At 33.7% G+C, this 21,897-nt stretch overlaps 1 protein-coding gene across 1 annotated transcript in view; it reads left to right on the top strand.

The window, feature by feature from the left end:
- The first annotated feature begins 2,324 nt into the window (after positions 1-2,324).
- Positions 2,325-21,897, top strand: part of LOC118746218 — a 41,139-nt gene continuing 21,566 nt past the window's right edge. The window contains exon 1 of the mRNA XM_036480043.1: positions 2,325-3,578. Within this exon, the coding sequence (XP_036335936.1) occupies positions 3,542-3,578 (37 nt within the window). The 5' untranslated portion in view covers positions 2,325-3,541. The remainder of the gene's footprint in view (positions 3,579-21,897) is intronic.

The raw sequence follows: 21,897 nt of genomic DNA, 5'->3' as shown, positions 1-21,897 counted from the left end.
TCTAAACAAAGGTAATTCAGTATCAGTTCCATAAAATAGTTGACCAACATACTTTCAAGAATCTCAAGGTGGAGGCGATTGGAGTAGCCAGATAGGTCAAACAACTTAGACGGAGATAGTAATTGCCTCAAAACGGGCTTGTCCCTTGCTTCAGATTGCGGTTTAATCAAGTAAATGTGAAACAATACTTTTCATCTGAATACTCTGCCACATGGTTAACTAATGTAGTGTATCATAAGTTACAAAATATAAATTTAGAAAATCATAAATCCATAAACTCATAAAAGGAGCATTCCGATGTCTGACGCTATTGAAAACAAAAAGTAAACATTGCCATCAACAGCAGATATAGACTATTTACCGATAAAGCAATTCAAATCTACAAAAAAAAAAATTATAATAATAACCACATAATCGCAATCGTCCAGCGTGTGCGATAGTTGCCAACATCGTAAAAGACTTCCTCGCGCCAGTATATATTGTTGTGCAACTCTCACAATTTGCGGTATATAAGGTTCCAAAAATTTAATCCTAAACCACCATTATTCCCACTCTAATCAAATAAACACTCCACCAAATTCCCCAACACATCTCCTTTGAAGACCATCAACACTCCATAACATCCATACAGATTTTAAACGGAAGCGGATCGGTAAAGGATGCAGTTTGAAAAATAAAAATATCTAGCAGCTGTAAATTGGAATCGCAATATAAACAAAAGCAACACAACCAGCAACAAAAAAGAAAACTAACAAGAAAAGTTTTAAAGTACAAAACGCAATAAAAGAATTAATTAAAAACAACAACAAATTATTAACTATAAAACCAAAAATAAAAATTTCAGATTAAAAAATAAGTGTTGTGAAAAAAATAAAAACAAAGAACTGGATAAGTAAATCGCAACAAAACTTTATATTAAAAGGTGTTAAAAAAGAACCATTGAAACACAAAAAAAAAACCAGACAGCTGGGATCATATTTGGTGGTTCATTGTGGGAACTGGGGATAGCTAAGTGCTGAAAGTGTGCTTACAGAAGTGAAAGAAAGCCAAGAAAACCAATCGATAAAGATTAGGCAACAAAAACAGCGTTGAAAAAGCCGTTTGGATTTTCCGTTTTGCAAGTATCAACACATCAGCACCCGTAATTTTTACTGCTTACGCATAGTTGGCCAAATACCCGCCACTTTAACAAATACCGCGTACCCAGGTACTACAGGTCTACAGCAACAATACGATTCAACAGACTATAAACGCTTCTAAACAAATTGCAGATCTTTCAGAAGAAAGTTGAACCAAATTCCTTCAACACACAGTCCTAAGCGACTTCAGGCGGAAATAAAAAGCCATCGAAACACTTCATTCGAATAAAACCGAACCGAACAACTGATGAATCAAACGGAAGGCAAAGAATAAGCGAAAGTCAGTTTATCGTACAAAGAAGCTGTAGAGTAGCAAATTAGTCGAAAGTTGTAATGAAGGTATTCTAACTCAAACCAACAAATGCAACTTAGCAACAAAAACCTAAAACGGAAAAAATAAATTTAAAACACTCAAAAAACCAATATTTGAATGAAAAATTAAAAATAAATAATAAACATTATTATTTAGCAAGAAGCGCAGAAATCGAAATTAGCAAAACAAAAAATTAAAATATCCAAAAATAAACTAAAAAACATTTACGCCACATTTACATGTGAACAAAATACATATTTTACAATAAAAATATCTAAACTGACCACAACAAGAACCCAATAAGTATTTGAATCAGCAACGAAGTTCTTAAATAAAACCATCTTTAAGTAAAAAGAAAAAGCAAAACAAGAGGACGTATAGGCGCTGGAGTGTCATTTGCTGAGGGGCGCCTGCTACGCTCACTCTGTACACCCCTCACGGACATATTAGAAGGAGTGTCCGGGTAAAGAGTGGAGATAGAAGGCGAAAGCCGGAACTGATTTAGTTAGACTGCAGCAACAAACCGAGGAAATTTATAATAGCTACATTAAGCAAAATGGAAAACAAAAATACTATAAATGGATGTGTGCGCATGTGAATGTGTCTAGTACCTACAGTGTGTATGTGTGATTGATAATATGCAACAATAGCAAAACAAGAGAGAATTAAGAAACCAAGAGTTTATAAAAACCACAAAACACAAACAAAAATTCAAAGAAAGATTTAACAACTCTGTGATAATTATTGTAAATTTATAATATAAACTATAAACAGAAAAGTAAGGAACAGCAACAAAAAACAAAGATTATTATTACAAAACAGCAACAAATGAAATTTTCGTTAATTTAAATTGAATTAATAGAGTTAAAAAAAAAAATAGAATTACTATAAAAAAATTCTTAGAAATAAAACTACAACACAAAACAGAAACAACTAAAGCAAATGCAAATGAAGATAATGAAACATTGAAACAAATTCGTGATATCTTAAAGGACTTCGATACATATATACTATAGTATATTATTATATTATATTTTATATTAATTAAGTGAATACATAATAAGCTTATATGCATAAGCAAAAAAAAACCCTTAAACACAAACATAAAATTACAAAATAAACATTCTTGGAGCACCTACTACAGTTGTGGAAAAGCAGAAGCGCGGCCGATCTGGGGTACTGGAGAAAGGAGTGCTGTAAACTGTAGTAGTTTCTAAATAAGTTTTAAAGTAACTGTGCTACATTTAAAGTTTAGAGTAACATAAATAGCAGCCCAGTACTCAAACAACCAAAAATACATCCAAACAGCGTATCGTCAACAAAGCTACCACTATCGGTTTAGGTTTTACGTTGAAAACACTTTCGGTTATATCTTTAAAACTTCCCCCAAAATATGAATATGGCGTAAAAAACTATCAAAAATAATAAAAAAAACACTGCATAAAAATAAAAACAATAGGATAATAAAAGGCTTACTTCAGCTGTTCGAGGTCGCGCAAAAAGGCTACAATTGGTAAATGAACGATTGAAAGTATGCGTGAATTTTAGTAAAAGAAGCAAACACTTAAATAATTCAATAGTAAGCACGATAACATTAAAAAATAGTCCATAACAACAAAAGCGATTGATATAACACTAAAAAGCTTTCGTCATACAATCCTACAAAGGCGCTGTGTTTCGGCATTTACCATATACATACAAAACAAACACATACATTTAGAAAGGCTTTCAGTGAATTGTCACTGCCTCCTTACAAAACGGTAAACAAGTGAACGTGTTTAAATCTTTAAAACGATAAACCATTAAAAAATAATCTTTGACAAAACTTGCGACTAGAACATCGAATGCAATTTTAAGTTTTATTTTGTTTTGTGCCTCTACGCATTTTCATCATCAGTTGCCATTAGTGCATTTAGCACGATAAATAAACCTATTGGACGACGCGCTCTACTACCATAGTTGTTTTCTGCTCCTACTACACTTAATAAAAGCCTTCAACGTGTATCCACAGCGACCAAAACCAGTGCAACACCCACCACCACCACTACTACCACTACCAACAACAAATATTTCAAGTGTACTTTCCAATATGAATGCCCAATCAAAAGGTTACCGCACCGGTGAAGGTAAATATGTAAATTAATTTTCTTATTGTATAATAGTATGTATTTATGTTTTCATATTAAGCAGTACATTCATATTAGATTCATATCGACTCCGGAGTGGAAGATCGACCTAGTATCTGGGCACCAAGTTCGAAAACGCCCTATATCAAAACACTGCAAGAACGCTCCACTTCAGAATTTGATTGAAGAACGGCCTATCTCAGAATTCGGTTCAAAAATGCCCCATCTCAGCTGAAAATACATTGAAAATGTGCTGAGGTAGGGTGTTTTTGAATCGGTAGCTGAACTAGTGCGTTTCTGAACCGAATTCTGATATAGAGTATTGTGGAAAAGTTTTCTGAGATAGGGCGTTTTCGAACTGGCTGCCGACATGGGTCGATCTTCCACTCAGTTATCGATTTAGTAGTATTCGAACACTCCAGATATTTTTCAGTGATCAGTTACGACAACTGAAAGCTTACTATCACTTACATACATAATGATAATCGAATTTGTTCGGTTTGAATATACACATTAGCGTGGGTCGATTCTTATTTTAATAAATCACATGGAGTTTTCGGATTCTTTAGATAATTCTAAGCGAAAGAAGAAGAAACCGTGGGTCGGAAAGGAGTTTCGGGCCTGCGCATTTTCAAATGAAAAAATTGCCTTTTCACCACTTTTTCTTATACATTATATATATAAACTGTCTACACTCTAGACTTTAGTTTCTGGCATTTGTTTTACTTGGTTATTTTTCCATTAGTATTTTTTATGTGGTTTTTGTTAAATAATAAATATATCTTTATAAAAAAATGACTAAAATTAAATAACAAAACAGATTATTGTTAAAAGTTGTGAATATGTGTTGCATCGGTAAATATGGTAAATCAAATAATGTAATGTAAAATATAGACCTTTGGTATCATATAGTTGTAACAAAAGGTGAACACTTTGTAAAACCGACATAGAACGAAAAGAAAAAAATTCTTCGATTATCACTTTTCCATGGTATTGTAAATGTCGATTTATCGTTCAATAAGCGACTGTGAACAGTTTCTAGTCGCTCATCCTTCTACAACTGTTTGTTTTTAGAAGGATGGGTGACTAAAAACCATTCACACTCACTTATTGAACGAGGAAGCAGCACTCGCAATAGGGTTGTTTATTTGTATTGATAATTGATAATTAGTTTTGAGTTTATGGGGGGTTTTCTTTAGTAAAATTTTATCGTATGCTACATTTGTCAAACATTTTGCAGCCACTTTGTATGAAATACGAAAAAATGTGATACAAACTTTTACAAAATTAACGAAAATTATTACTCAATTTCTCGGAAACTGAAGGAGATATCCAAAAATGGATAATGCCATTCGAAAAATCTTAATTTGCTTAGTATGACTGCATTATTAGTTAAATTTGTACTAAATAACCGATATAATAGGACGACGTGTTGTGATGAGCTCTGAAGGCCCAATAGACCTATGGTCTCAGTACACATCCTATAACAAATCTATTATAAATAAGCACTAAAGGAGATATTCAAAAACTGATAACACCAATCGAAAGATCTTATTTTAAAATATATACAGTCACTCACAGAAGTATTTGTAATTTAGTATTTTCACAATATTCAAAATATTTTCCATCATGAATCTTTGTCGTTAATTTTCATTTAAAATATAGCTTATTCTATAATAAAAACCATATAAATCATTCTTGCAAACTCTGTTCAAAATGCATACAAATGAATCAAACTTAAAAAAAATTTCATCAAAATTTCAAACTTTTTATTTAGAATTTTTAGAAAAATTTTTGGTATGCATTTTTGTAGCCCGTTCAATTTTGCTATAATAAAGTGCAAGTTTCCAGTAGCTAAAAATTACTGCTGTTTTTTTAGATGCGGGGGGAGTTGCGCATTTTCTTCCATATAAAAGTAGCTACTTGAAACTTGCACTTTATTTTACAAGAATTGAGCGGGCTACAAAACTACATACTGTATTTTTTTCTAAAAATTCTGAATAAAAAGTTTGAGATTTTGATGAACATTTTTTTAAGTTTGATTCATTTTTATGATATTTGTGCAAAGTTTGCAAGAATGAATTATATGGCTTTTGTTATAGAATGAGCTATATTTTAAATGAAAATTAACGAAAAAGATTTATGATGGAAAACATTTTGAATATTTGTGAAAAAACTAATTTACGAATACTTCTCTGAGTGACTGTTATTGCGATCGCTGTGACGTAGTGGTTAGCAGTGCGCGGCGGAAAGGGATCTGCCCTTTAGAAAGTCTTCATTAATGTCTAATAAAAAATGAAATGACATTTCAGTTTCCTTAGTACGTGGAAAGGCTGACCCAATTTGTGGGCATTACTGGTATCAGTTGAAGGAGAGTGGTTTTAAGTCCTTGACCTCTATGCAAGGCAAGTTCAGCCTATAGTTTATCCGCAATCGTCAGGAAAAATTTCATGACGGAGAAGTTCAACTAACAGCTTTACATTGTTATAACTAGCAATTACCTGGCGTGCTTCACGGTGACTTAAGAATATTTTTGTTACTTCCTCCGAAAACTAACTGCTGTTTACACAGGGCACTGGGCCGTTGGAATCCATGCCAAGACAAGCTGTAATTCAGCAGATATAGAAGAAACGGTGGAGTATTTGTACGACTAGAATCAGGCTTTTAAACTAACCCTGCTACTGCGATTTAACAGACATAAGTGATGTTCTTGAACTCCACATGCTGGATTAGAGAGAAATAACCGACTTCTGTTGCTTTCTTTTCGTACTTTATTTTCGGAGTAAATTGCGAGTAGTGGTTTTAAAACGGCACGCATAAGTGCTAATTGGTGTTGTTAAACTCACCATTTCAACCAACCCACCAACCCTCCGAAGACTTTCATGGCATCATTCATAAAAAATAAACTAGGTTTAAAGAGCTTTATTTATAGAGAGTGAGATTCTCAAAGAAATTTTCAATTTATTATTTAGTAAAATATAGAACTTTATATGAATGCATGTGTTGGTTAATATATTTTCGAAGCTTTTTATAAAATAGGTAGGGCATCGACTTTCTCCAAGGATTTTCATTTATAATCGTATGACTCGAGTCTACATAACACGCACTTTCTCCAAAATTTTACTAACTCAATATAATAATTTATAATAATTAATTCACACACACACAATAATTTATAATAATTTATCTTTTCTTATAAATTTAACTGAACTAAATTTTTCAAATAGGTGGCAACTCCGTTCAAAAATATTTTTGTATTGTAATATCTAAATTATTTCATCAATTTATTTGAATACAATTTTTCATACAGGTGGCAACCCTACTCAAAAGTATTTTTGGCAGTAAATTTTCTTAAACCTCTTTAGTTTGATACCCATATTGCCATATTTAATTTATCTTATCAATTAAATTAAGATTTTCAAACAATTTATCTTATCAATTAAATTAAATTAAAATTTTCAAACAGGTGCCAATCGTCCACAAAAACATTTACGACTTAAACCTTTTTCTTTTGACCGCCGTATTACAATGTTTGTTTGATATTGTCAATTTACTTAAACTGCAATTTTCCTGCAGGTGGCAACTCCCTAATTTTTTTCTAAATTTTAAGTTAGACCTCTAACAATTCACTGGTGAAAACTGCATTCAATTCCATGCATTATTTTTCGAGTGACACGCGTACAAACATTCAAACAGACAAAAATTTTGAAATTGTTGCTTTGGCTTCTGTTGCTCTATTAATTACCTCATAACAAACCATATTAATTTTTCTTTGATATGTATTAGAGATGGGCGCGTGGGTTATTTTGGCCTATGTTCACGTACGCTCACGTTGATGGTTTTGTAAATCACGCACATTCACGTTTTTTCAATCACGTTCGTGCACGATCACGACGCCTAGTTTTTTAATCACGAACGCTTCTTCGCGGACATTTTTTTTAAATTGGAACTTAATTTATACATACTAGTATCGCCCAGTTGTCGAAATTCGACATCTTGTTTTATACACTTTTGAATTTTACCTGTCACCAATATGTACTAAATAGTTTATGCGAAATACTATTTTGAAGTCCCCCAGCATAATTTACAGCGAATTTACAGCAAAACTTAAAATCTAATTAATTAATTAGAATTAATTAATGCTTATTCTATCAAGTCTCCTCCTCAGTAGCTTTTGAAAATAGACCGAAAAAGGTACCTCGATTTTAATTTATAAAAAATATGCATATGTATTTGTATATATAGATTAGATGTTCATCACTGACTAATATGTCAAACAACGGTGCCACGTCCTCCTTTCCAAAATCTACCACTCTTCGCCGTAAGTACGGTATTGACAACATATGTTGCTGTGTCAAATTTCAGGACGTCAGCATAAGCGGTTCCAGAGATATGAGAATTTCAGTTTGTATGGGCGGTGCCACGCCCCTTTTCCAAAATCTACCACTTTTCGCCGAAAGTACGGTATTGACAACATATGTAGCTGTGTCAATTTTCGGGACGTTAACATAAGCGGTTGTAGAGATAAGCGATATGAGAATTTCAATTTGTATGGGCGGTGCCACGCCCGCCTTTCAAAAATCTACCGCTCTTCGCCGTAAGTACTGTATTGACAACAAATGTTGCTGTGTTAAATTTCAGGACGTCAGCATAAGCGGTTCCAGAGATAAGCAATATGAGAATTGCAGTTTGTATAGGAGGTGCCACGCCCACTTTCCCAGTACCTACCATATTTCACCGTAAGTAAGGTATTTACAATCTATGCATCTGTGCTAAGTTTCAGTTCTCCAGCCATAATTCGTTTTAGAGATATAGTGGTATTCACATTTTAGTCGTATATGTCAGATGCCACGCCCCCTATATATCGGTATTAACATTTCTGGATTAGAGGAAGTTATATCCTTGAAATCGGTATATGTTTCATTGAAATCGAGCGAACGGTGCCTTCAAAAAAAGGGATTGCAAAATTTCTTGTGGCGTATTCATATATAGATGTAGATGTATAAATATCATTTCCTATAAATAGGCTTTAACGCACAAGCATTGCAATAAAAGCTTAGCCAAGCACCTTGCCTGGCACTATTAACTTTTTTTTTAATTTTATAGAAAAGAATTCTCTTCAATATTCATTCAGTGTAATTTTAAATGTTTTAAAATATTATTTTGTCAAGGTTTTCACCAATCGTGTACGTCTTTCTTCTAGAATTCTACCTGACGCAGAAAAAACTGTTTCAATAGTTGCTGAGCTAGCTGTTTAAAATTTGCCATAAAAGACTTCTAAGAAGTGGAAGATCCTTAGCGTTCTCCCAAAATTTTTAAACACCGTCACAATTTTTGTTTTTCTGATTCCATTAAACCTGTATTTCTGCATTAATGATTTCAAAAACTATTTCTGCTGATTCATCTGTTGTACCTTTGAATTCGTAATTTTTTTCAATATTTTAATTTTGATGCAGAAATGCGCCTGGATGCTCTAGGAACATTTCTGCATCAAAAAGAAAATTTTGAGAAAAATGTCGCTCACATCATTTTGACGGTTAGGGTTCGATATGTGAAAATTACGTGATTGACGGAAATCTAGCTCACGCACGCTCACGCCAGCAAAAATTTCAGTCACGCAAGAGTACGGAAGTTACGTGAAGTTTCTCACAATACCAGGGTATGAAAATAAACTATATTGTACGTTACTATTTCGTTTCGTTTATTACTTCAACAGTTCGGTACAATACGAAAACAAAACGGCTGAATTCAATTTGGCGATAGTACACTACAGTAGTTTAGTAGTATGTATGTACACATATGCAATAACTACACACAAAACGGATGGCTGCAATGAATAAAAAAAATAAAAAATGTTTTTTAATTGAATTGGATATGAAAATTTACAGAAAAAAATATTTTTCACGTAATTGAAACGTTTGCATACATATAAAACGTATACCATGGTACAATTGTCACAAACGAAAAGCAAACGTTTCTCGTTGGGGAAAATGACAGTGAATCTCTCAATTTGTTTCTGACTATGTACAAAACTGTACAAAACACACGTGTGTCAAGTTAGTACTATACTTTTCGAAATTGGAAAAGTTAACTACGACATTAATTGTAGTGTTTTTGTAGCTCTCGTTTTTTAAGACAAAATGGTATGTAGTGCTAACTTGACACCATACACCTAGTCGATAGAATTGAGATATCCAATATGTTACTATGCCATTAATTGTAGCTTTTAACTTTAAAATTTGTTGTGAAAAGAAAAAATTTGTAGCTTTCGTTTTTCTGGAAAAAATCGAGTTGACCCTTTTTCGAACAAAATTTAGTATGTAGTGCTAACTTGACACCATGCCCCATTGGCGACAGAATTGAGATATTGAAATGGGTACAACGGCAATAATTGTAGTTTTTTTGTTGTAAATTTGTTGTGGAAGGAAAGCTACAAATTGATTTCTTTTCACAACAAATTTTAAAGTTAAAAGCTACAATTAATGGCATAGTAACATATTGGATATCCCAATTCTATCGACTAGGTGTATGGTGTCAAGTTAGCACTACATACCATTTTGTCTTAAAAAACGAGAGCTACTAATTTTTTTTCCACAACAAATTTATTACAAAAAAGCTACAATTAATGCCGTAGTTAACTTTTCCAATTTCGAAAAGTGTAGTGCTAACTTGACACTCGTGCCGGCTGAGGGGGAACAACAGGGTAATTGTAATTTGACGGACAACAACAATTGTATGAGGGAACTATTAACAAGTAGCAAATTACCTACAAATATGACTAGTAGGGTGAGCCCAAAAATTAACAAATCACTCAATATTCAAATGCGGCAAAAGTACTAAAATCACAAAACGAACTGTAATAAGCAGGCAACAGATTTTATGGAAATTGCCTTTTTTCTGCTAAAGAGAGAGAGTATATTCAGTTAAGAATGTCCACGATTTAGCTTGCCCCTGATTCCATATACGAGCCATTCTTTTTTAAGTCGGACAGATTTCGTAAAAAAAATTATGTCATGTCTCCGATACGCTTCAAATTTTTGTTATGAGTTCTTTGTATGTTTAAGCCAACACGTGTTCGAGGATTTTGTATTTATTTTCTTTTCTTCGGAGATATGATCTGTCAAAGTTTGCATTTTTTCGTGATTCTGACTAATCATGTACTTTTTCAAACCATTATATCTCGGGTTCTGCGCATCGTAGAGAGATGTCATCTTAACATCGTTTTAAAGCTAAAGAAACGGGCTTAACATTTCTATGTATAAGGTGGTCAAGATTGTCCCAAAGCTAACTTAGCTATTAACAATTGAACTTTTTGAAGGTGATTTGCATAGTGAAGACCAGTAAATTAGGGATTTAAAATTATACCATCGTATTCCTTGTTTAATTTTCTATAGAAAACATTTTTTAAAAAATTGGGGGTTTTTCAAGAACTATTTTTACAATATTTTTTTTTATGACGAGATGGTTTTTTTTTGTGAGTGTCAACAATTTTTTTTAATATATTTCCGAAAACTTATGATGAGATATATATAGCAAGGTGTTAAACATCGAGAATTTAAATTTTATTGCAGATTCCAATAGAATACCTATCCAGGTATAATATTTTTATGACAAGATTATTATTTATTTTTTCTATGTGGATTAAAATAGTGTGGAACAAATATTATTAACGAAGAGATATTCTACCGAAATCTGCAACAAAATCTACTTTTCGCTAACTTTAGTCCTGCAATTGCCACGCCCATTTCTAGGAGTTTGTCGCCTTAAAGACAAATCTTACCGTACAAATATTATATCTGGATAAGTATTCTATCGGAGTCCGCAATAAAATTTTAATTTTTGCAAAAACCCGATGTTTAACACCTTACTAAATATAACTCAAAATAAGTTTTCGAAAATAAATTACAAAAAATTGTTGATTCTCACAAAAAAGCCATCTCGTCATAAAAAAAAACAAATATTTTAAAAATAGTTCTTGAAAAACCCCCAATTGTTTTAAACGTGTTTTTATAGAGAATTAAACAAGGAATACGATGGTATAATTTTAAATCCCTAATTTACTGGTCTTCACTACGCAAATCATCTTCAAAAGCCCGTTTCTTTAGCTTTAAAACGACGTTAAGGTGAAGTTTCTACGATGCGCAGAACCCAAGATATAACAATTTGAAGTAGTACATGATTAGGCAGAATCACGAAAAAATGCTAATTTTGACAGATCATATCTCCGAAGAAAAAAAAACAAAAAAAAAAATTCCTCGAGCACGTGTTAGCTTATTTTATGTATAGAACCCATACAAAAATTTGAGGCCAATCGAAAGAGTGACACATTTGATTTTGCCCTTTTTGCGTTTTCTAACTTTAATTGTAAATGGCAGGGAAAAACTTTTTTTCTTTCCATATTTAAATTGGGGGCCACTTGCTTCAACTCACGTCAGCGAACGTTTAGTACATTCATGGCTTTTCTTCGCGGAAATCGAATAAAAATGCTGCCAGAAAACTTCAAAATGCATCTTGTGGTTCAATGTTAATACAACTACAGAAATTAAAGTTTTGTGAGTTAAAAACTAGAAAAGAGAAAAAAGTCAAAGATTCAAAGTACAAATTTTTCATATAATGAAACTAGTTCATAGTTTTTCTCTTTTTATATGTAAAATAAACATTGCTAAAATAAATGTATATTTTGGTTATTTTTCGGTTTTTGTCTTATTTTAGTGCCTTCTTTTGCCTTTTTTGCGATTTCTAGTGCATTTTCCTGCATATTTCGTTATTTGATTTTGCATTTTTTTATAGGTTTTTAGGTCCTAAAAATCCGTTCCCTGGTAATAAGCGACAAAAAGCAAAAATAAAACCTTGTTTGTTGGTGCACCCGAGGTTAGGTCCAACCCAAATGTTACGAACCCACTCGCAATATTACCCAAGCTGTCGGGGGTAACTTTAACCCGCCAAGTGACTGGGCTCCGGGTGCGGGATACTAAAAGGAAGGGATAGGGACACAATAAGGGCAAAACTACCGACAATTCTACACAAGGAATGAAACCGAAACCCAAACCGAAACCGTAACCGTTTAAAACCGTTTCGTTTTTCAAAACCGAAACCGAAACCGTAACCGTTATCTGGACCTGAAAAGGAACGATACCGAAACCATTTCAATCACAGGTTTCAATCGGTTTCCAGAAATTTACAAAAATATTAAATAAAAATTTCTTTGAAATAAATGATTTATTTAACCAAAATTAGCAACATTTTGCTAAAATTCTTGTTAAGTAGTAAATAAGTATGGCAAGGTAACTTTTCGCAAAAATCTGCTGATGACTTTGTTGTTGTGAATCGATAATCGATTAATTATATTTAAGTAGTTTCTTTCCCGTACGCAATGCGAGATCCCGCGTGTGCCCAAAATAGCCCAGAAATCATGCCTGTACTCAACAAAATGGGTAATAGAGAGCGAAAATTCAAACATATTCGATCGTAAGTGTATTCTTCTTCCTGCCCGAAACAGCCCGAAATTTTCTCCGAGTAAAAACTGATAAAGTGTCAAAGTGCATATCAGCTGTATTGTGTTTACATGTTGCCTGCATATAATTGGTGCTTTTAAGGAATAGTGAATGGCCCGTTGATGTATTGTAAATTTTTATATACTTAAAATCAAATTTGTGAAACCAAAATTCAATTTCGAAGTGTGCATTTAATACCATGTTCTGACCGATAACTAAAACATTTTTCCTTTATTTTCTTTTCATTTACAACCTTTAACTTTCATTCTTATTTTGCTTTGGCCAGGCAATTAACAATAAATCCGAAATGGCGTATTAAAGATGATAAAATATGACTTCCACTTCGATAAGTAATCGAAAAAAAATAGTGAAGACACCGATTGGAATGAGTGGAAAGTGAGTTTTCAAGTAGTTTTCAGCGAAAACTGGTTTTCGTTTAACAGATTTTATATGGACGAAAACACAAGTTTTAGGTCGAAAACCAGTTTTAGCAACGAAAACATGTTTCCGATGTCGGTCAGAACATGGTATAAGTGACAAAAACAAGAACAACGTGAATCAGCTGTTTCTCGACTTGTGGGCACGAAATGTGGATTTTTGCGTTTCCGTACTTCTGAACTTTGTTCCATTTTTGAAAGAAAATGTTTCTCTTATTCTCTAATTACCAAATCCGGTCCGGATTGTTAGGGAAAGAACCTAGTGTTGATATTATCAGTGAACTGTAATTTTCGATTTTCTTTCCTCAACGTTTAAGACATTGTGATTTAAATAATATCAACAAAATTTCTGTGAAAAACCGAAACCGGAACGAAACCGAAACCAAAACCGAAATAAGTTTTGAAGAACGAAACCAAAACCGAAACCGAAACACTTGGCAAAACCGAAACCCAAACCGGAACGTTATTTTGAATCGGTTTCATTCTTTGATTCTACAAGCCAAATACAGGCAACAACAACACAGAGAATACTTAAGCTGTGGTCGGGGTGTGCGTCGACAACTGCGTCGAAGATCTGACCTCTGGCCCGTTATAGCACCTGTAATATAAGTTTTCACAAAAAAATTAATATACCATATAAATAAGAGCAAAAGGTTTTTTTTTTTGCTTTTTACATGTAATAATTAAAAATAATTTTTTACCAAAGGTCCAATTTCCAACTTCGAAGACCGATTTCCTCTCGATTTCGGAGGCCAGCTTCGAAAAACGGAGAAATTACTTTGGTCCAATACCCAGCCGAGTGCTGTACAGTGTTGTGTGGGACTTCTATAGAAATGAAGCTTCTCAATTGAGTTCGGAGATTTAACGCGTTAAATATTTAACGCTGCGATTGTTCATGTCATCAAATCTGTATCGTTCGTTTGATTTTAAAAAATGAGGTGTCAAATTAAAGGGCTTTGCTTTTACGTGGTTTTAGTTTTTTGAAAAGGGTTACCAGAAGTTAGCAAATCAAATTCCAATAATCGAGCTCGGAGATATTTGCGTTCAATTTCGTGAAATCGACAGTACATGTCCCGATTCTATTAAGAGAAAAGGGGGGACATAAATCATTTCCGTCTTAAAATAAACGTCCTTAGAGACGAGAAAAATAAAAATCGCATATAGTTATTATGAAAAGACGTAAATAATTTCCGTCTTAAATAAACGCCCCGCGAGACGAAAAAAAAATTAAAATCACCCTATTATTTTTAGGAGAAGACGTAAATAATTTTCGTCTTGAAATAAAAGTCCCGAGAGACGAGCAAAATAAAGGTCGCATGTAATTATTATGAAAAGACGTAAATAATTTTCGACTTAAATAAACGCCCCGCGAGACGAAAAAAAATTAAAATCCCATATCATTTTTAGGAGAGGACGTAAATAATTTTCGTCTTAAAATAAACGTCCCGAGAGACGAGAAAAATCCCATATAATGATTATGAAGATACGTAAATAATTTCCATCTGAAAGTGATCGTCCCGCGAGACGAAAAAATATATTTCTCATAAATGATTATACAAAGACCAAAAAAATGTCTCTTAAAACAAGGCAACGTTTTTGATCCCAAGTATTAGGAGAATAATCATTGTGGGTCTCTTGTTTAAAGATTTTAAAAAGTTCATTGCATACTGGTTTCAGGCAAAAAAAAATAAATAAATAATTTAAAAATTTCAAACCTATTTTCGACAATCATTTTGAAGGCGAAGGTAATTCGTTTCTCCACTAAGACTTTTTCCTGAATTCCCCATCTCAAAAGCTTTAAAAGAACGTTACATTTATTTCTCTATCTCATCTTGTTCTCTGGTATCTGATTTTGTCCCTTTTTTCCAAAATAGAACACTGCTCGACATACTCTAATGTATGTATTTTTATAAACCAAACCTTCAGCATGACCCTTTTTTTGCCCTCAATCGAGGCTTTGAAGTCATTTGTGGAAGATCATGGGTCTTTGGCTATGATATTGTTTGTTTTTGTCGTTGTACCAGCTAACACAACCCCCATAGATTGGCCAGTCCTTCAAACGGGAGATTCGATGGGGTTTGTCCAAAGAGACAGAGGCGTTAATTTAGTGGGCTTTAGTGAGCATGCTAAGCGATGTCTCGAGTCGTGGGGTGGGGTCATTTGAGCCTCGTCTCGTAGATGATGTTGTGGCGACCTCAGAAGGCTTCGTTCATTGCACCCTACTAGTCCCCGGCGACCACACAGGCGCTGCTTAGTCTAGAACCGGCGGCCGCATAGCCTTGTATGTTTTCTGCAAGGTTTCTTTGTCTTTGCAGGCTAGCGACTTGAGGACTTTGTTGCGGTTCTGTACTTTATTATTTACAATTGCGGTTGTGTAGCCTATCGGATGTTACTCCCAGAATTTTCGTGTTATTCACCGTCGGAATTTTTACGCTATCGACGTGAATTCCCAGCTGTAGTCTGACAATCGATACTCCCTCCCGATTAATATTGCCCACAGGAGAGTTTAGGCAAACATTGTCCGTAATTTCTCAATCGACACCAGCGGACGAGGTAAATGCTTGCCTGCAATATCCAACGTTGTAGCAACACTTGCATGGATTGCAGTTGACTGCGAATATGCGTGCCCAGATACTGAACGATCAATCAGCTTAGGTCACTGATTACTGGACAAGATGAGACATCAAGGCGTCTCTCATTGATAATTTTTGTAACTTAGAAACATGGAAAATAATCCTGATCCAATGAGTGTTTTCTAATATTTATTAGCTATACGAATCACGATTGCCTCAGTTAACGACTTATTCTTGCCACGCAGAGTAAAGATATCTTTCACCTTTATTATGTTATTCAATCCAGCATTCAAAGTGAGGAAATAACATAAGTCAATAATCACCGTTGTGGAAGCAGATGAAGCAGTTACTAATCCAACGGAATTTTTGAACTGGCTTGATCTACCAGGGATGCCCCCACATGCATATATTAAAATTGAAAATAGATGTGCCAATTATCGTGTTGCGGAATATCAATCAGCGAAATCAGTCTACCCTAGAATTTCCATTATTCCGACTGATACCCCATTTCAATTTAAAATTTTGTAATTTCCAATTCGTTTGCCGTTTACATTGAATACAGCTCAAAGTCGAAGTGTGGCTTAGATTTATATGCGGACAACTTCTCACATCGACAATTTTATGTTGCGTGTTCCCGTGTCAGCAAACCAGATAGTCTTTATATCTACGCAGGCTAAACTTAAACGTAGAAGACATGATATTATTAAGATCACATTCAAGTTAAAAACGGTACATGAAATATTCGTTTTGCTTTATTGAAATGAATGTAATAAATCAATATTGAATTGAAAAATATTAATACTTAGCAATAGAGAGGCAGATCCATTAAATTCATTCATATCGTTGGCTTAGTTCTCAAAGGTGCTAAGTCCACTTTTTATGTAAATTGAGATTTTGATGCAGGTAAGATAGCATAACTGAAAATACATCATTACCAAAAAAGAAAATTACCGTAATGTCGTTTTTACTTGTTGTTATGCATTGGTACACAAATGTCCAAAAAAATCAAAAAAATATATATACACGTTTGTCCGTGTACACGATAACTCGAGATATCTCAACGAAATTTGGTATGTAGGTTGCCCTTTATCCAAGGTAAGTTGGTATTAAAAATGGGCGAATCTGAATGTAACCACGCCCATTTCCGATATAAAGGTATTTTCTAAAGATGCAAAAACTACGATGTTTCAGTAAATATTGGATGCAAATTGTTCAAAACTAGTATGTGAAGTAGAATTTTTGTAAAAAATATTATTGTGCAATTTTTGGAAAATGGGCGTGACCCTGCCCGCCTATTATGAAATGCTGCATCTCAGTAGCCCATTCACCAAACTCGGTACGAGCCTTATGTAGAGTCTAGCTAAGAAATCTGTTGAAAATCTAATTCACTTAAAATCGATGATCGCGATAACCACTCTGCAGAAAATTAGATTATGATACATTTTTAGATAATGGTCATGGCGCCGCCCAATTATGACCACAAATTTGTAACTCGGTAACCGATTTATCAATTTCGCCAAACTCTGAGCACTTAATAAACCAGGTACGGAAAAGCAATTCGTTGAAAATTATTCAAGTCCCAACCAAAATAACATTCGCTTCCCGTATATCTAACGGTAAATTTCAGATCTCTTAATCTCTTAACCATAAATAAGACTGCGTGACACCGCCCAATTTATGACTACAAGGTGTATTTCGGTAGCCACTTTAGCGATTTCTACTAAACGTGGTTCAATTATTTCATTGAGTTTAACTCAGGATATTATCGAAAACGTTTGAAATCGGGAAAAAGCCCTGCTTACGACAGTATTTGATACCTGCACCTGGTAGTAAAGTTACCTCTTTACTTGCTTTTAATTATTTTCTTTTATAAATGGTACATAAATTTACGACTTAAAATAGTTATTTTTGTTAATAGCAATGAAATAAAACTGTATTAGGCTATAATTCATTTTAAAACAATAATATATATTTAAAGTAAACAATTAAATCTTTTAACAATAAAAAATAATGGAAAAAAGGTTGATAGAAAATGTGCTAAGTTCACATTAAAAGAATAAAATCTTAAAGAGAAAATGTGGTAAGTCCTAAAAGAGCCTATAAGTTTGCAACAGCTTTATTTTGAAATTGGCCGATTATTGGTACTAAAACAAGACGAACTAAGGAATAAAACTGCATTTACAGATTAGAATAATATTGACAACAAAAAAAGTTTGGCGGTTTTTTGTCCCTCCTGAAAAAAAAAAAAAAAAAATGGACTTAGCACATTTGCGAACTAAGCCAACGATATGTACCATCAGCCTATAAATAGATATACGCCATGACGTGTATCACTACTTATTCTTTTTTATTTACTTTCAAACTGCATAAATTTGTATAACTTTTTATATTAACCTAAGTCCCCATATTAGTATTCTTCTTCGTGTTCGTGCTCGTCTTCGCATTATCTTCGTCTTCGGATTTGTGCATAAGTTGGTTAAGACTTCTTAAACAACTGGCAACCCTACTAAATAAAGTTAAGAAATAAACAAATCTCTTGCGTCTGATATTGTGATACCTACATATTTCATGTTCCCCTCTACGCACAAACACTAAGAAGAGGGCGATGGGAAGGCAACATTTTTTGTAGAAACGAAAACGCCATTAGATTTTGGGTTCAGTAACCATTGTAAATTTTTGAGCTTTATTCCCAGTACTTTGCGTTTAGTGAAAATATGAATTTTCCGCGTAAGTTTGGAAGTCCATGTTCTTGAGTTTAACGGGCGGGCAGATTTTACGTTTAAGGGAGAACGTAACTTAGACAGATTTCGTCTCATTTGGCTTAATTCGCGAATCTTTCAGCCATTAGCTGATTTTGTTTAGTCCGTTTTGGAGCTTAAGCGAAGCCAGTTGCGGAAGGGTATCCATAGCGAGAACCGCAGTATCGTCCGCAAATGCACCAATAATTGCTCCTGCGGATGCTGATAAGTCGTAAGTCTATAGCAGATATAGGATGGGACCTTTAACATTGCCTTGAGGTACACGTAGAGTTCAGACTGCTTTCCGCCTTGCCTAACAAAGAAAATCGAATTTTGATATAGGACATTATAAAGGTGTAATAGGATATCGGGAGGGTACTTTTTATCTTGTGCAGTAAGCCGTCATGCAGAGATGAGGAAGAGGAAGAAACCGTAGAGCACTTCTTCTGTAGTTGCCCAGCTTTAGCCAAGAGGAGAGCAAGTTTTTTAGGTAGGCCCTTCTTTAGCTCTTACGGAATTATCACGCGTAGAAATAAAACCGATTCTACGCTTTATAAGAGCCCCAAATTAGTTCTCTGAAGAATAGTCACCGAGGTTCCCGTGTTCTGCAGTGGTACCACAATGGACCTTCAAAAGGTCTAAGTGAGTTGGTAAATTGAACCGACTGCCACATCAACCTAACCTAACTAGAGTCCGACCGATTAATTGGCATCGGCATCGGCTAGTATCGGCACAAAATTGAGCATCGGCATCGGCCTTTTTTGGCCGATTCTTTGGAATATCTTTTCAAATGTTCAGGTGAAGCGACAGCCAACATTAAAAAATATTTGCAGACAACCCACAAAAATAATTTTTTCTTTTATATAGAGAACACTGCCAGCAAAAAAAATTGCCAAAAATTAACGGGATTTTATAGCAGCTTGAAGCTTGCATTATACTAGAAGAAATGGTCTACAAAACTGAATACCCAAATCCTGATTAAAAAGTTTGAAATTTTGGTGAAAATAAGCAGAATTTTTCTAATTTTTGTACAAAGTCTCTCTATCAAATCTGAATTTATATGGTGTTTGTTGTATACCGGCTAGACTTTTATAAAAAAAAGTGATAAACATTAAATAAAAAAGACAAAATCGGTCAAAATATCGCAATTCTTTTATTTAGTGGACCACCACATTAGGGTGGTCCAAAAATACACGTGGAAAAGTAAAGTCGGAATTTTTATGCTCCCACCCCCTAGGATTGTTCTATACCGAAAAAAATTTATCCCAATTTTTTTATTTCAAAATTAAAAAATATTTCGAGGTCGCTCAAAGCGCCCAAAGTTTTCCATGTATTTTGTATGGGGAAAAAGCAACTTTTCGTAGAAATGGTATAGAATTCTTAAAAATCAATATTTTTCTATGAGAGAACTCAATTTGTCTGCAGCAGATTCCCAGTAATAATACTAAAATTTTTATTTAACCATTTTTTCATCGCAACTTTAATTTATAGGTCCGCCAAAACCCCACAAAAACCCCGAAAAATTCAATGGGGGGACCAATAAAAAATCGTTAGTATTAAAAAATGGTTAAATAAACAATTGGGTCTTATTACTGAAAGTCTTTTGAAGGGAACCAGAGTTTTCCGATCGAAAAATATTGGTTTTCAAGAATTCTACACCATTTCTACGAAAATATGTTTTTTCTCCATATAAAATACATGGAAAACTTTGAGCGCTTGCTTTGAGCGACCTCTAAATATTTTTTGATTTCAAAATAAAAAAATAGGGGTATCCTTTTTTCGATATAGAACAATCCTAGGGGGTGAGAGCATTACAATTCCGAGTTTACTGTTTTTGGACCACCCTAATGTACATACATACCTAGCATATAAGTTCTTATGCATTGAGTGCAAAGAGTGTATTTTAGCTGAAAAGTGTTTTTTGGTTTTTCTGTTCTGTTGATTTGACTGCTCCCTCTCAAACAGTTCTGTCACAAAATAGTCTCAAATATTCGTCAAACTATCTGGCGCATTTTATTTCAACCAAACCACGCATTATGTCCGAATGGGATAAAAAAACATGTAAGGTGCTTCAAATCTTGAACTCCCTTAATATATTTTCAAACGCAGGTACAAAAAAAAATTATATATATGCATACGCTTAGGGTGCTCATCGAAAATGTTTTTTTTTTTTTGTAAATTTCAAGACCCTACCCCCTAATTTTATTCGTGTTTATGAGAAATATTATTGCCTATTTTTATAGATAGTTTAAAGGTCATTTAGAGCTCGCGACCTGTCGATTTAGGTTAAAAAATACGGTTTTGTAGACTTATGAGTTTTTGAATGACTATTTTTGACTCGATTTCAAAGATCGAAGGTCATCTGAGAAGAGGATATATAGGCCTTCAAAATGGTATTTAATAATCTATTTTCGGACTTGGCTTGTTGGGATTTTTTGTGGGGTACAATAAAAAAAAAAACCCATATTTCTCTTAATTTTTTAAATTTTGGCCATTGATAATTTCCACAATTTCAAAATATGTAGTACTGTCTAAAATAAAATCTATTTTAAAATAAACTGATACCTCATTAATTGCAACCGCATTAATATTGTCGAATTTAGGAGACTTTTCTTAAATACGGCCTTGAATTTATATTGTTTATGTACCGGACTTGCAGATTTTTTGAGCAGTGTGGCTAAGTAATTCATCAATATTTATTCAAATTTGATATACATACACAATCGCTCTTTAACAAAGAAGTGGTTTTTCAGGAATTTTTAGGAAAATGGGGGTGGCACCGCCCACTTATATCATATATGCGTATCTCAAAAACTACTTGATCGATCTCATCAAATGTGGTGTACACATTGCGTATAACTTCTTAAGCGCCACATTGAAAATGTTTGAAATCGAACAAAAACCACGGGTTCCACCAATGTAACGGTAGTTTCAAAAAACACAAAGCTACACGGTTAAAATTTTCGGTTATAATTTTAAACTTTTTGGACTACATATATGACCAAACTAAATTCAGTTTCAAAAACAAACCTTCCAAGTTTAAAAAAAAAATTGAGCACATATGTTGGGTTTAGAAT

This window comes from Rhagoletis pomonella, unplaced genomic scaffold (assembly GCF_013731165.1).
Source record: "Rhagoletis pomonella isolate Grant_MI unplaced genomic scaffold, Rhpom_1.0 Rhpom_scaffold_00010, whole genome shotgun sequence".
In the NCBI taxonomy this organism is placed as follows: domain Eukaryota; kingdom Metazoa; phylum Arthropoda; class Insecta; order Diptera; family Tephritidae; genus Rhagoletis; species Rhagoletis pomonella.
Note: the sequence above shows the minus strand (reverse complement) of the source record. Positions and strands in the feature narration are given on the sequence as shown.